At 48.3% G+C, this 15,970-nt stretch overlaps 1 protein-coding gene across 4 annotated transcripts in view; it reads right to left on the bottom strand.

The window, feature by feature from the left end:
* Nucleotides 1-15,970, bottom strand: part of Ptpn5 (protein tyrosine phosphatase non-receptor type 5) — a 63,632-nt gene that overhangs the window by 12,781 nt on the left and 34,881 nt on the right. For all 4 annotated transcript variants that reach the window (XM_052760670.1, XM_052760669.1, XM_052760667.1 and 1 more), the window contains exons 3-5: nucleotides 1,127-1,320; nucleotides 446-553; nucleotides 110-193 (exon numbers count right to left, since the gene is read on the bottom strand). In XM_052760670.1, the coding sequence (XP_052616630.1) occupies nucleotides 110-193; nucleotides 446-553; nucleotides 1,127-1,320 (386 nt within the window). The remainder of the gene's footprint in view (nucleotides 1-109; nucleotides 194-445; nucleotides 554-1,126; nucleotides 1,321-15,970) is intronic.

Below are 15,970 nucleotides of genomic sequence, written 5' to 3'. Positions count from 1 at the left end.
CTTTGCCCTATTCAGAACCCAGGTCAGGGATCAGACGGACCTAGTAGGAAGTGGGGCTTTTTAGAGAGGGAAGGACTACCCTGAGGCTGAGGACAAGGAGGCACCTTACCAGGGTGGTGATGATGACCAGGCCCACAGTTAGAGAGACTAGCAGCAGACTCGGGATCCCCCAGGTCCCAGAACCCAGCCAGGCCTAGGGAACATCAGACAAACTGGTCAGTATTCTGAGGAGTGGGAAAGGGCAATGGTCTTATCTGCTTCAAAAGTAACAAGAAAACCCATCCTGGGTCTGGGTGGGATGCACACAGATGGCCTTTGGGTTCTTGGAAACATCTCTTGAACTCAGAGATGCCCCAGCCAGGTGTTGTGAGGGGGAGAGGGATGGGAAGCCCCAGTTTATCCCACTCCATCCCACCGTCCTGGGGGTCCCCCAGAGTTTACTCACCACAGGTCCCAGATGGTTCAACAGTGTGAACGAGGAGGAGATGAGGTCTGTGGTATTCTGCAGCCAGGAGTGGCCATGGCCACTGAGCCAGAGCACCCCACAGGCGAGCTGGGGCAGTCAGGGGAGCAGACTGAGCGTATAGCTGCAGCCCTTTGCCCCTATATTGCCCTGCAGAGCTCACTTTCAGCCCCAACCTGGGCCCCCAGGAAGCTCCTGAGTCTCTCAGACTGGGCATCGGAGGGAAGGGCCATGTACCTAGAGGAGGCCCCAGCACTCTTCGGGAGAAAAGCTAATCACAGGTGGCTGAGACAGAACCCTTCCCACGGGAGACCCCACAGGAGACCCCACAAGCACACACAGAAGAGAAGTCTTCCAGAAAGGCCTCCTTAGACAGGAAGTCCTCAGAGGGAACTCTGTAGGACCAGGGGCTCAGGGACTGGGGATCCAGTCTTCTTAGCTAGGGAATAAGGGTTAGCAGGATATGAGGAGCTTCATTCCTGAGACTGTAGCTCAGAACTTCTGCCTTCCCTTCACTCCGGTCTGGAGACTTGGAGTAACTGAGGGCCACCAGAAAGACCCTCATCCCTCAGCCTCCCCAGGCAGCCATCTTGGGAAGAAGTAGAAGGCTGTCCCTCAACCCACCCTCTCTTCAGGCCCTAGTGAGGCCTGTGATATCCTTACCAGGAACTGAGAGGCAACGAACAGGCACAGGCTGCTTCTGACCGTGAGGGAGTGGCTCCCAGAGCCTTGAGGTGGCAGCTTCTGAGCTGGCTCAGAGGGCGGTGAGGGTGGCAGGGGTGGTGGCATCTCCCTCTGCTTGCTGGGGAGCCCTTCAGCCTCGTCCAGTGCTTCCATCTCTACCGGCTGGGGGAGACCTGCGGAAGATGGGACGGGAGGGGTTGGGAACTCTGTGCTCTGCCTGAGCACAGGACTCTGCCAACCTCTGGAGGTCTGGTCCCTTTCAGGGTTGCTGTGGCTTCCTCTCAATCCTGGCTCAGTCAGCGAGGCTCCACTTCCAGCAGTCACCCTCGATTAGCAAAGCAATATTCACCTACCTTCGTCAGAAAGAGCTACGTGTGGGTGGACAAATTATTTCTCTTTTATTTCTGCAGTAAGGGAGTTAAAATGGCAGGGGGTTTTCAGAGTTAATACCGTTGTATTTACGCAGCTTCATTCTTTTCCGTTTCTTAAGGAAACAAAAACAACTACCTCAAACTCAATTAAAAAAGCAAGGGAGAAAAAAAAATAAAGAATATGGCATAAGCAGGCCATGACCCTGAACAACCCACCCACGCCTGCTCTCCAGATTTTCGTCTTTTGTGATGTGTGCTCCAAGTGGGGCTGGAAGACTGAAATGCCGGGGGTGATTATGGCTATGCATCTTCCCCATGTTGAGACCCCCACACCAACTGGGAAAGAGAAATCAGGACAGTATGGAAGGAAATTTTGGTAAGAAGAATAGATAATGACTACCTGGGGTCTGGTTCTAGTAAGACTGCCATTGTCGTGACCTAGGGCACTTGTTCTTTGCACATCAGTTTCCCCATCTGAGAAATGGGGGTTGGGTTCAACATATTTCTTTCCCTTGTAAGAAAATGACTATTCTTAATTATGCATAGTTGTATGTGTCTAAATGTGGGTATATGCGTGTGAGTGCAGGTGCCCAAGGAAGCCAGAGGCATTGGATCCCCTGGAGCTAGAGTTACAGATGGTTGTTGAAGAACCAAAGCACCACCGTTTCAAGCAAGCCCCTCACCCCAGCTTGAAACAGGTCTGAGTTTCAAAATTCTCAGAGCTGCTGACATAGGTCCCAGGACAAAGTCAGGATGTTTGAAGAGCCACCTGGTAACAACTGATTAACCATAGAATGCCCCAATGCTGGAGATGGTCAACAAAGTCAGGATGTTTGAAGAGCCATCTGGTAGCAACTGATTAACCATAGAATACCCCAATGCTGGAGATGGTCAAAAGTACTAAGTCAGGATGTTTGAAGGACTCTCTGGTAGCAATTGATTAACCACAGAATGCCCCAATGCCGGAGGTAGTCTGTAAAGTTTGACAAACAGCCAGTTAAAACTACAAAGTAAGATAACACAGAAATTCTGAAAAGCCCCTGAAACTTGAGTCAATCAGAATTGTACCTGTACTAGCAGCGCCCCTAAATGATGTAATCTTGTGGTTTTTGCCTTTAAAACCTGAGCTTGCAGAGGGGTGGGTACCTCCTCCAGCCTCTACTGCGTCAGATGACTTGATGAGGGCCCTGCCACACAGCTTGACCTGCTCCAATAAACCTTGCTTTTGCATTTCGGTGAGTTCGTGTCTCTGGTGGTCTCTTCGGGGGTCTCGCAACCAGGGCACAACAGTTGTGAGCTGCTTGACCTGGGTGCTGGGAACCAAACCTGAGTCCTCTGCGAGAGCAGCAAGTAATCTTAACCACAGAGCCATTGCCCCCCCCCCCCCCCCCCAGTCTTTCTCTTCTTTAAAAGAAATGTTATTTGTTGAGAGTGTGCGTGCGTGCGAGTGCCCTGGCCAAAGGCTGACTTCCCAGGCAGAGTCTCTCTTGTTTCCGTTGCTGTGCTGCAGCTGTTACCAGCTGGTTCTTTTTCCTGTCTCTTTCTCGCACCTCCCCTTAGAAATGCCGGGATTACGTATGCAAGACACCACATTCAGTTTTTCTATGTGGGTTCTGGGATTTGAACTCTTGGGCTGTCAGGCTTGCACTCACCCTTTTGGCTCCATTTTTTTTCTTTCTTTCCTTCTGTGCACCACCCCCAATCTGGAGTGCTGTGATTACAGGTGAGCACCGCCATACTTAGTTTGTGTGGTGCTGGGGATCAAGCCCCGTGCAAGCAAGACGACCGCTTTACCAGTCGAGCTACATCTTCAGCCCACCCCTGGTTTCTTGACTGAGCCCCTACATCCTGTCAGGTGCAGCACAGGCTGTCACCGAGTGCTCCGAGTGCCTCTGCCTGTGCCTCCAGTGTCCCTGTCCTGATTCCCTTGAGACTATTTAGAAGCAGTTCCACCTCTAACATGCTGGCTTAGCTCTGAGCCTCTTGATATAGTGTGGGGAACCAGGAACAGCTGATTCCAGGTGTTAGAGATTTCCACCCAAAATCAGCTCAGTATACCACCAAAAAGAAAGAGCCTGACCAAATGGATGTGTATTGCTGGACAGGACAGTTGGGAAGGGGCTGTCCACGCATCACTCTGCATGTGGGGCTGTGGATTTGCTTTCTGGTTGGGTGATAACAGAAGCAGGTGAGGCCAACACAGCTGTACACATGTTCAGTCACTCACTCAACATTTACTGAGCCTCACACCAGACTTAGATTGGCACGGTTATGCAAGAACCCTGGGTCTTGGAGAAGCCTTGTTAAAAACCACAGCCCCCTTGCTGACTGCTGCAGTGTGTGTGTGTGGGGGGGCAGATAGTTCCCTGATGATGTGTTTTAGCCACATCCCTGTAGCTCCCCAGGTGAGCCGATGCTGTCCTTTGCCTATTATTCCCTCTACCTCGAACATCCCTCCAACACCCTGCCCCACCCACCTCTGTATATATCACCGAGGAAACCCCTATTCATCTTGCCGTTGTCAGTTTCACGTCACTGGAACTAGGTTCTGCCCCATTCCTCATGTCACTCCTTCATGCTACCATCCACAGCAAGATACCCCGACATGGCTCTGTTCTGAATGCTGGCATACGCTAATTCACTTATTGTTCACAGTATCCCCAGAAAGCTGGCACTACCATCACTCCCCGCATTTTACAAAGGGGAGGTGAGGGGCAGAAGGCTAAGAAGTTGTGTTTTTTTTTTCCCCCAAGGTGGCCTACTTGGTAAGTGGAAGAGGTGGGTTCAGTCTGAGGCAGTCTCATGGGCCTCTGGATATACTACACTCACTGTGGTTTGTAGAATGTCACTGTCTCAATTCACCCATTAGTCCCTGAAGGCGGATTGGTATCAGTGCGATTTCTGTGATTGTCTATAGCGTGCAGCACATGTTTGTTGGTATGTAGGTTTTGACACATATTGACTGGGCGAGTGCCTGATGAACAAATGATACTATTTTGCCCTGTTCCTTTGGTTTATTTGTATGTTTGAGACAAGTGTAGCTCTGGCTGACCTGGAACTCAGAGATCTGCCTGCCTCTGTCTCTCAAGTGCTGGGATTAAAGGCGTGCGCCACCCTGCCTGGCTCCTCCTCCTCTTCTTCTTTTATTCAACGGTGATGGGGAAGATATGTACTTTCAAAGATGCTACGAAGACTTTAGATACTGCAGATAAAACCCTGTATGATTCCTGACACTTCGCAGGTGCCTGATTCAACTCTTGCTTGCACAGGTGAGGTACTAAGAAGGGAGGAGGAGGGCGGGTCACCATGGCAGGCACACAGCTAGTGAGCACTAAGTTCAGCTTGATGCTGGGTGAGAGGAAAAGCTGCCGCTAGAAGCTGGACTGTGTAGGAAGCCGGTTTACACCTGTGTAGGGGTGTGGATTTCTCAGGGGTAAGGCCCCCCTGCACACATTGACAAGTGACATCAGGTAGGGATGGGTGGAAGGGTGCAGGCCAGGGCCACTGGCTCCTCTGCCTCAGCGTCAGCTGCAGGTCTCCAGCTACTTCTTCTCTTCCCTGGGTATCTCCTTATGTATACACACAGGGACTCAAACTGGAATTTTGTTCTTGTCTGCTTCTAGCCTCAGAAGGTAAACTCAGTAGGTAATCCGTTGAGCTCACGTAGATTGGGATTTTGTTGCTTTCTTTTGAAAATTATAGGTTGTGTCTAACCTACACTGTGGCTTATCTGTACTCATTTTGATACTGAATATTTTTCCCCTCCCAAAGTTTTGAATCAAATTTGTGCTTCAGGAAGATGGGTGACATTTATCCTGTGGCTTTGCCCTCAGGGTTACATGTGCTCCAGTCGGAGAAGGATGAAGCTTGCCTGCAACAAAGTATCATGCAACCATTGTATTGTGATTCTGTGGATGAATATCTAATAACATGGAAAGAAAGTTTAGAAATTTGGAGTGTGAAAGGCAAGGTTATGGCACAGTAGGAGCTTACTGGCTTTAGCATTTAAGAAAGATAGAAATGTGCTGAGGAGAAGATGGAGCACGGTAAAGATAAAGATGACGTGGTAGTATAAGCAAGCCGGTAGCGTGGTGATCTGACACACAGTAAGTGTTTAATAAATGTGTGTGCTAAACGGAAAGGAAACAAGTCAGGTGTTAACAACAGCTTTTATTTATTTATTGAGAAAGGGTATCACTGTACAACCCTGCTGGCCTAGAACTCTCTAAGTAGACTAGGCTGGCCTTGAACTCACAGAGATTCATTTGCCTCTGTCTCCCAAGTGCTTAGATTAAAGCCATGTGCCACCATGTCAGTCATGGCGGGGAGGGATGGTGAGAGGAGAGGTGATTTTATTTATATATCTTAATCCCTGTAATATATATATACATATATTCACTATATATATATATATATATATATATATACTTGTTATATATATAAAGATATTCTTAAAATGAGATAAAAGCTCTGAGTTCATGTGTTATGAATCCTGGTTGGTACTCTCAAGTTTCTGGCCCTGACTCCACCTGTCACACTTAGGGGCCTAAGATATAGAGGTTGACAGTGCACGTAGCTCTGTGAGAACGGCCCAGCATAACAGCCACTCAGAAGGCAAGCCAGCCCCTCCGAGACCCTGTGCTTGCATATGAGAGATGACAAATGAGCTGCACGTATATGATGGGGGTGAGAGGGGAGCACAGGCGGACAGGGCCCTGAATCAAGGTCTCCGAGACAAAGGTGGGTGCTTTACACACATTTTTTTTTTTTTGAGATGGGGTCTCCTGTATTACAGACTGCCTGCAAACTTACCATGTAGCTGAGGATAAACTTGAACTTCTGAGTGCTGGGATGATAGATGTGCACCCCTGCACCTGATTTTATATGGTGACAGGGACCAAGCCCAGGTCTTTGTGCACACTCTAGGCAGGCCTTCTGACAACTGAGCTATATAGCTCTAGCCCAAGGCACTGCATTTAAAGAAAAAATCTCTGAGGTTCTGATGAACCAAATGATGGAATTTATCAGATGCCAGGCAGATATACACCTTTCAGAGGTGAGTTAATTTAAAATCATTTTTCTGAAGCCAGCTAGATGATTCAGTGGGTCAAGGTCCTTGCCACATAATTCTGGTGACCCGAGTTTGATTCCCGGAACCCACATAAAGGTGGAAGAAGAGAATCAATTTGATAAAGTTGTCCTCCGATCTCCACATGTGCCATGGCATGTGTGACCCTCCCAATTTCACACACACACACACACACACACACACACACGATAATAATGATAATATGAAAATTTAGAAAATTGGGGACCAGAAATGTAGTGGGCAGCTGTTTCAGCTTTGGCCTTGAAACACTGCCCCTAGGTGACTGCCACACCTACCTATGACCTGCCCCTGGGGCGTGGCTGAGAGGGAGCCCCTTAAAGACTCGAGGTGTGTACATGCTTGCCCCTTCTGGATACCTTGTAGTCCTGGAAGCTGGATGGTACCTCATCTCTCCTGGATCCTGTAACCAACCCCTATTGGCTGTAAGTTATCCCAGAAATAAACTTCTCTTGATTACCCGATAAATTATGTGGAATTGCCTCAAGAATTACAGTTATACAGAAAGATGTCTCAGTGACTAAGAGCACTTGCTACTCTTTCAAGAGGACCAGAGTTCAGTTCCCAGCACCTGCATTAGGAGGCTTACAACTACCTGTAATTCTAGCTGCAGGGGATCTGATACCTACTTCTGGCCTCTGCAGGCACCATATGAATGAATGTTAATACACACACACACACGCACGCACGCACGCACGCACGCGCACACACACACACACACGCACGCACTCGTGCATAAAATAAAAAATAAAATCCAGGCAATGGTGGCACACATCTTTAATCCCAGCACTTAGGAGGCAGACGCAGGTGGATCTCTGTGAGTTCGAGGCTAGTCTGGTGGTCTACAAAGCAAGTTCTAGGACAGCCAGACCTGTTATACAGAGAAACCCTTTCTTGAAAAACCAAAACCAAAACCAAAACCAAAACCCAGAAACTTTTTATAATTAAAAACTAGTTTTATGGGAGCTGGAGAGATGGCTCAGCAGTTAAGAACACTGGCTGCTTCTCTAGAGGACCTGGGTTCAGCTCCCAGCACCCACATAGTACTCACAACTGTCCAGATGGATCCAGTTCCAAGGATCCATTGTACCAGGCATACATGTGGTGCAGATATCTGTGCACGCAGGCAAAATACCCATATACATAAAATGAAATATAAATCTTAAAAAAATTGTTTTCTAGACAGAAATTAGGGATTTTTAAAAATCAGATTAGAGACACTGTCAAACACACACCATATTATTCATATAATCTGGAGGGGCTTCCGTGGACCTCCAATTAAGAAGCCCTGATCTCCAGGGATGGGCAGTGGGGATCTCCGATAGGAAGTGGCAGGAATCACATATAGGGAGAACTGTGCTGGGATCACATGCCTGACGTTAGCCTCTGCTCACTTGTGTGTGTGTGTGTGTGTGTGTGTGTGTGTGTGTGTGTGTGTGTGTGTGTATGTGTGTGACTCTAGTGCACGTTTATTTACCACCAAGTACACGACAAGCACTGGGATTACAAGGATTTGCTTCCCTGCCATTCAGTAAGGATTTGTGTGTGCCTCCTTTGCCAAGCACTCGGCCAGGCTCTGGGAATTGAGCAGTGAATAAGCAATCCAGCCTGTGAAGGTGCCAGAGTCCTGAACCATTAGTCCTCTTACCTTTGGACCTTCTTCTAGAGATGATACCACTTCTTTTTATTTATTTATTTTTTTTCCTGAGACAGGTTTCTCTGTGTAGTCCTGGCTGTCCTGATACTCACTTTGTAGATCAGACAGGCCTTGAAATCACAGAGATCCGCCTGCCTCTGCCTCCAAAGTGCTGGGATCAAAGGTGTGCGCCACCACCCGGCTAATGATGCCTCTTATTTTTGCCTTAACCTGCCTTTCACTCACTCTCATGTTCTCACTGGGCTGCTGGTTGTAAAATTCCCAAAGTAGTTGCATTGGCCTCCCTACGGCAGCGTCATTATTAGACCCATTTGTTGGTGAGAGGCAGATACTTGTATCGAGGGTTAGCTCTTCAGTAGTTCACAGTAAGGTAGCTGCTTTGCCACGCATGAACACCCCCTGCCACCCCCCTTCTCCGCACAGAGGCTGCTTGCTTACAATCGATTTCATTGGAGGCTCTTGCTAGGTTTGCCTCTTGAGTGAGGTATAAGGGATTTTTTCCAGGTGAGGAAATGTAGGCTTCAAGAAGCCAAACACATCTTTTCCCAAGTAAAGGCAGACCTGAGATTTGAATCCTGGGCTTCCTGACACCAAGGGATGGTTTCTTTTTTTGCTGTATGATTTCTTAGGAAAGGGTTGCTATAGCACAGGCAGGAAGGCTAGGGAGAGCCTGGAGACTGAAGAGGGAGTGATGTGTATGTGGGAACCTTGAGCCCTAAACAGCTGTCCTGGCTATTGGTGCAGTTTTTGCACCTGACATCTGGCAGATGGAGCCTGGGATGTTGAGTGGTGTTGAGGGAGAGGAAGAGTGACTGAGAGCCGAGATCAGTAACCCAGGCCAAAACTCCTGAGATTCTGGGTAAAGCGTGGCGGCAAACATCTTCAGAAGTCATCTGGAGCATGTGAGGACACGCTGATCCCTCTCTTGTACCCCAGCTCTCAAATCATACCATTCAGCCTTGCAGTTCCTCTGCCCGGGGGCTGGTTGGAGCTCCAGAACCACAGAGGCTCCCCAGTGACTCATCCGCCTGCTCTCAGCATCAGCCCACCATAACTGGAGCTGAAGCCTGGCTCAGCCTGTTCCTGTTTATGTGAGGAGGGAGACTGTCCCATTCAGCTTTTTTCTTCTTTCTCAAGAGTGGCCAAGAGTGACCTCCCAGCTAAGTCTACCAGTCACAGGAGACCATGCCCGCTTGAGCATGGCACTTAGTCCTGTTCAGGCTTCCAAAGCCATTGACTGTCAGAGACTGAGAATTTGAGGTAAGGATATCGGCTCAGCCTGATGATTTCTTTAAAAAGACTGAGGGACAACATGGGAACAAGGCTTGCCCAAGGTCAACAGGTAGCCAGTGTCAGAGCATGGGGGTTGGCTGCTATCCCAAGCATTACGAGCAAACAGATCCCCCTCCCCTCCCCCCCCAAGATAGCATCTCTTATAGTCAGTCCATGCTGGCCTTGAACTCTTCATGTAGCCAAGGAAGATCTTCAACTCCTGACCTTCCTGCCCACCACTTCCTGAATGCTGGGACTGCAGGTGGAAGCCACCATGCTGAACTTCTGGAAACAGACTGTTTACCACACACTGGTGCAGCTCCCAGAGCTTTATGAGTATCGATTCTCAACCCTCCTAACAACCCAGGAAATGGAGTCACTAGCATGTGCGTGAGTGCATGTGTGCGTGTGTGTGTGTGTGTGTGTGTGTGTGTGTGTGTGTGTGTGTGTGTATGTAAGCACTCACATGTGGTGGTATTGTATTCCCCGAAATATTGTGCACCCTAATAAACTTATCTGGGGTCAGAGACAGAACAGCCACAATATTAAACATAGAGGATAGGCAGTGCTAGCACACGCCTTTAATCCCAGCACTTGGTAGGCAGAGCTAGGTAGATCTCTGTGTGTTCAAGGATACAGCCAGCATTGGAGACACATGCCTTTAATCTCAATATCAACCATAGAAGACCTGGAGGTCTATACAGACAGGCAGTGACTAGGAGGTCATGTGGTTGGGTTTACAACCAATGAGAAGGCAGAACAGAAACTATAAAAAAAGACAGACACAGGAAGTAGGTCTCTTTCGGAGAGGTACATTGACAGTGAAGGGTAAGGTTTTTTAGCTCTTAGCTATTGCTCTGACCTCTTGGCTTTCATCTTTGCATTGGTTCTGTGTTTCTTATTGAATAAGACGGTTGGTTACATCTACACTCACATATGCCAGTAGGCCAGCAGGGTTCTAGGAACACCAGGAATCCTGGTGAAAAAAAAAAAAATTCTGGCTCTTCTCTGCAAAGGCAATGGGCAGTAGATGTAGCTTTCTGGGAATGTGAACTGGCTCCCCACCACACCTCTACCCCATCAGTCCTGCTAGCCAGTGAACACCAGGATGGAGAGATCCACAGAAGGTTCAGCAGAATGACGAGAGCCTGGGGAAGGAACAAGTCAATCCCGGACAGTAAGCTGGCTGATGATGTGACCTGTATCTTGTGTGTGTGTGCATTGCTCACAGAGGCCAGAGGTCGACCTGGGGTGTCCCTCGGGTACTTACTGTCTACTTTGTTTTTTGAGGCATGGTCTCACAGATTAGTCTAGACTGGCTGGCCAGTGTGCTCTGTGAATCCTCCTGTCTCCGTCTCCTAGGAGAGGGTGGTGGTGGATTACAAGTGCGTGATGCCATACTTCTTAAATTTGTTTTTGTGGATGCTCGGGATCCCAACTCAGGTCTCTGTCCTTACATGACAAACACTTCCCTGAGTGAGCCATCTTCTCAGCCCCAACACCCACAGCTTATTCATCTTCCTACTTCTTCAGGATGATGCAGTAGCATAAGAATGCTGGTTTGGGCACGAGAAGGTTCTGGACTAGGATGCAGGTGCTCACCATTCTCAGCCCCAGTGACTTGGGTAAGGTGTGAAACCTCTCTGTGGTTGTTTGAACTAGAGTAAATCCCTCAACAGTCCTTTTGTCAATAGGTGGAGTCTGTGCCCCCATCCCAGGCAGAAGGGAGGTCACATACAGGATTGCCAGGCTGGGAAAGGGATGCCCACGTAATGTTTGCTGGCTTCTTGTGTGAGATTTGGCTTCCTGGTGGAGAGAGACTTCAGTGACCTCTTTACAAGCACTGACTCAGTCCGTCCTTGAATGACTGCATGATGGAGGTGACGGGACCGTTCTTTTACAGTTTGGAAAACAGAAAGACGTTTGAGAGAAAAATGACTTGTCCAAAGCTATCACCATGGGTTGAAGGGTCAGGACACAGCCTCAGGAGGCCTGGTGCCAACATCTGTCCTCTCATCCTGTCTCTGTTACCTACCCTAGACTGCTGCTGCTGCTTTTGCCTCCCCTCCATGACACAGAGGGCAGGGTGGGGCCAGGCCCCTGCAGCTAAGCACAATCGACCACACTCAGTGGGTGGGTTTTTCTGGTTAGGGAGACTCTGAAAGTAGGACTAAAGCCAAGGCAGTGGGAGGGCTTTGGAAGTCAAGGGCGCCCACTGCTTAGTCTGTAGTGGGCATGTGAGCTGACTACTGCTCACAGACACTAGAGAGTCTACTCTCTGGAAGGGGACTGATTGGAGACTGCATGGAAACTCAAGGTAGGCAGACCTCCAGAGAACTTGAAGTAGTACTAAGGACCAGTCTGTCTTCTGGCCTGGCAGCTTTTTGTAGAGGCCAGAAGTCCAAAGAGTCCTACAGATTGAGGTTTGAGGTCTAGCTTTGCCATTTACTACATGTGACCCTGGCTAAACACTGTGGCTAAGTGACAATCTGAATGAACCTAGTTCTCTTCTAGAAAACGGATGAATAAATACTGTCTCATAGGACTTTTAGAATACATGAACTAAAAACACATAAATGCTTAGCCCGGTGCCTAGTAGATCATGAATGCTCAATAAACGGTAGCCAGAGGTAAGAGATGAGGTGGGCGAGAGGTGGGGTGGGGAGGCAGGCAGCAGTAAGAACCTCCTTTTCATGTGCCAGCTAAGCTTCCAGGAGGACAATGAGCACCCCACCTGGATGTGGGCTGGGGCTTCGAGACTGCTGGCTGAGAACTGGGGTCAGTGGGTAGGTAGAATGGGCATGGACTGAGGGTGAGGAAACAGTGAGGCTTTGTTCTGCCAGTTAATTAAATCCAGAATGCTAACAGGCTTTCAAAACAAAATGCAACTCAAGTACGCTCTGGACGGGATATAATGGAACGGCTCTGTGAGAAACGCAGACAGCCTTGCAGCTGCTCACAAAGGCTGAGCACGCTGTGCTTCTCTGCAGCGGAGGCTCCAAAGTGCGAGGGTGAAGAGCGTCCATGAGACTCCATGGGCGCATCCTCTGGCCCAGCCACCACACTGAGAACCAAAGGAACAGACATCAGAGACCCTCAGGAGCCCTCAGTGCCTCAGACCTAAGCACAAAGACACATAGAGAATGAGAGTTTCTCCGACAAGGAAATGGAGATCCAGACAATAAGAGTCTTTTTGTTTTATTTTTGAGACAGGGTCCCTGATAGCCTAAGGTTGGCCTTGAACTCAATATACTGCTGAGAATGACCTTGATCTCCTGATCCTCCAGTCTTTATCTCCTGGGTGCTGGGATTACAGGTGTGCACCATGACACCCTGGTTTAGAGGTTCCTCCCTAAATTCTCTCATTAGCTCCCTCTCGTGAATGAGCCAGCAAAGAGGCTTCGCAAGCATTGTATGGGGGGTATCCTGAAGGACTGGGGCCTAAGCCCAAGGCAGTGGCAAGCCAAGCCCTAGCTTGAAGTTCTTTAGCAGTTTCTGCTAAATGACCTCAGAAGTCGAAGACAGCCCAGATGGCAGGAGAGGAATAAGAGCAATCCAAGCTGCACCCCTCCCCCACCCCAGACAGCTGGGTTGACAAATCCCCAGGAACCGCCACCATCAGATGGCAGACTCATTTTCCACATTCTCCAGGTGGTAGGTCCTGAGGGCTCTGTGTCAGGCTTGTGACCCTGGGTGTTCCATTGCTTCTCTAGACCTTCCACGAATTTAAAGAGCAGGTCTTTAAGGGCCTGTCTAGCTTTTAAGACCCTTCCGCTTGAAAAGGAATCCTGAGCCCGCTGCTTAGCTTAATTCAATGGCTTCTCTTTGATCTTAGGATAAAGAACAAAAGTCCTGGCCAAGGCCAGTAGGAAAGATCCAGCAGGCTCTGGCTCCTGGGTATCTCCTTAGGCTCCACCCTCGACTCCTGCGCCCAGGTTCTCTGCTGGAACTGCTTTGAAACCAGAGGGTGTGCTCCGAGGGGCAAAGCTCAAGGAAATTTTGACACAGTCCATGAGTATTCCAGTTTGCTTTCTATCGCTGCGATAAACACCACACCCAAAAGCAACCCGAGGAGGAAAGGGCTTATTTCATCTCACAGCTTGCAGTCCTTTATGGAGGGAAGCCAAGGCAGGAACCTGGAGGCAGAAGCTGAGGCAGGTTTTTCAGGCATAGTATGGGGTCATTCTGACCGACAGACACTGGCTTATTGCTTCTTATTGGCTTGCTCCCCGTGGCTTGCTCTCTTTGCATTTTTATGCAGCTAGGACCACCTGCCTTGGGGTGGCACCACCGCTGGTGGGCTGGGCCCTCCCACAATAACCATTGATCAAACTGCCCTACAGACTTGCCTACGGGCAATCTGATGGAGGCGATCTTTCAGTTGAGGTTTCCTCTTCTCAGATGACCCTGAGCTTGTGTCAAGTCAACAAAAAAAAACAAAAAACAAAAAAAAAACAACAAAAACAAAAAAAACTTACCATCTTACTGAGGGAGGAGTAAGCCCATATTTCTCTCCTGTTTTATTGATGGGAGGAGGTACAACTGCATGCCCATTGCCAGGGGAGGAGAAAGGCCAAATGTTCAGGGACATAAAGAGAGCATTTGCATCCATTAGGAGCAAAATATCAAGATACATATGGCATCATGGTGGCGGAGCTTAGACTCACTTAGAATACTGAGTACCAAAACCAAGATCCAACACAAAGCATGAGTACTTGACTTAGGATGGAGTTACTGCCCAAGAAACTCACTGCGAGTTGAAAATACCCTAAGTAGACGTGCATTTACTCCCCCTAATCTACTGAACAGCAGGCTTAGCAGTAAGGCAAACTCAGTTATTTACCCTTGATGATCTGACTGACTTGGTTCGCTGTTGGAGTAGCATACTCTATGTTGCTAGCATGAGAGAAGATCAAAATTTGAAGTTCTGTTTCTACTGCCTCACCTTCACCTTCAAGTAAAAAACAAAAACAAACCTTTAATTCCAATTATTGTAAGTCAGGGACCACCTATAAAATATACACTATTAAAATATAGAATATGAAATATTGACATTATTCAGTAAGGGCAGGGACAAGAATGAGCATTAAATACACAAATTATGTATAGAGGGGCACAGCAGAGAGAACAGGAAGCAAGTTCAAGAAGCCAGCCTGGGGCGTCATGTGGGCCACTGAAGATGCGCTCACGGCAGACACCGAGAAGTGTGGCCGACAGTGACAATACCCTCTCGGCCTCTAAGGAAACCAGAAACCAAGCCACCGAACTAGAAATTTGTCCAGTGTCTGAAGAGAAAGGCAGAACAGAAGCCTAGGGCCCTTTGTTCTTGCTCCTGAAAGAGCTGGAGAGTCACTCTGCTTGGGAATCAGCACCTCCCAGGAGGAAAGACTTATGGCTTCGGTTGTAGCATAGCTGATTGTCAAGGAGCCTTTGAACCTCCCCTTCCCTGAGTGGGCTCACCAATGTGACCTCTGAGTCATTTTGTTGGTTTTCTACAAGGAAACAGAATTCCATGTTTTGTGGTCATCTGTCTCTACAGAGGTCCCCATAGGACTAATCAGCTCTCATTAGGATTCGTGGGTTTGGGTCAATCCCATGTTTGGGGTCTGCCAACAGAGCAAGCAGGGGGAAGAGTGTCCCCACTACCTACAGTTACTGTTTAATTAGCGTTTTGGAATGCGCCATCCTTTTGTGTAAAAATGACTTTAGAAAGTGCAGAGAGTCCGATTTCCGTAAGAGAATAAAGAAAAACCAAGTCTTTCACAGCCCACCGCCCGAGGAAGGCACTGGTTTCATGTTGATGTCCTTCTTGTTATTTTTCTCTTTTAGTAAATGGGCTTTCCCCCCTACAGTTCCTTAGCACATCTTAAGACTATGTCTCTTTGGATTATGAGGATTTAACTATGTTAAAAGACAGACATTTTATATTAAAATTTTAAGACCGATGATATACCAGCCCGTATTTCCAACTACATAGAACTTAACTTGCAAGTTGAACATTGAAAGATGCTAAGAGGGAAGCACACTGAAATAGTCTAGTGTGTTGAAAAGAAAGCTGGACGGAGGGTGATAGCTATGCTAAGCTTTATTAAAAGCTTTTCAAATTTAATTATTCAACTTTTAAGCAATACAGTAGACATCCCCCAAGGTGGCCCTCAATGATCCTGCCTCCTGGTACTCACAACCTTTTGCAGTCTCTCCCACATGGCAGCCATGATAGGCTCTGTGGCCAAAAGCACACAACAGAAGTGAAGGCATATCACTTCTAAGATTAGGTTAGAAGAGACTGTAACTTCATCTGGGGAGCCCCCTCCTCTCTGGAGTCACTCACACTGGGGGAACCAGCTTCCTGACTGGGTAGCTGTGGAGAGGTCTGCTTGGAGAGGAACTGAGACCAACAGGCTGCAGGGATATGG

The sequence above is a fragment of the Peromyscus californicus genome, unplaced genomic scaffold, assembly GCF_007827085.1.
Source record: "Peromyscus californicus insignis strain IS unplaced genomic scaffold, ASM782708v3 Scaffold_4__1_contigs__length_199733344, whole genome shotgun sequence".
Taxonomy (NCBI): Eukaryota; Metazoa; Chordata; class Mammalia; order Rodentia; family Cricetidae; genus Peromyscus; species Peromyscus californicus.
Note: the sequence above shows the minus strand (reverse complement) of the source record. Positions and strands in the feature narration are given on the sequence as shown.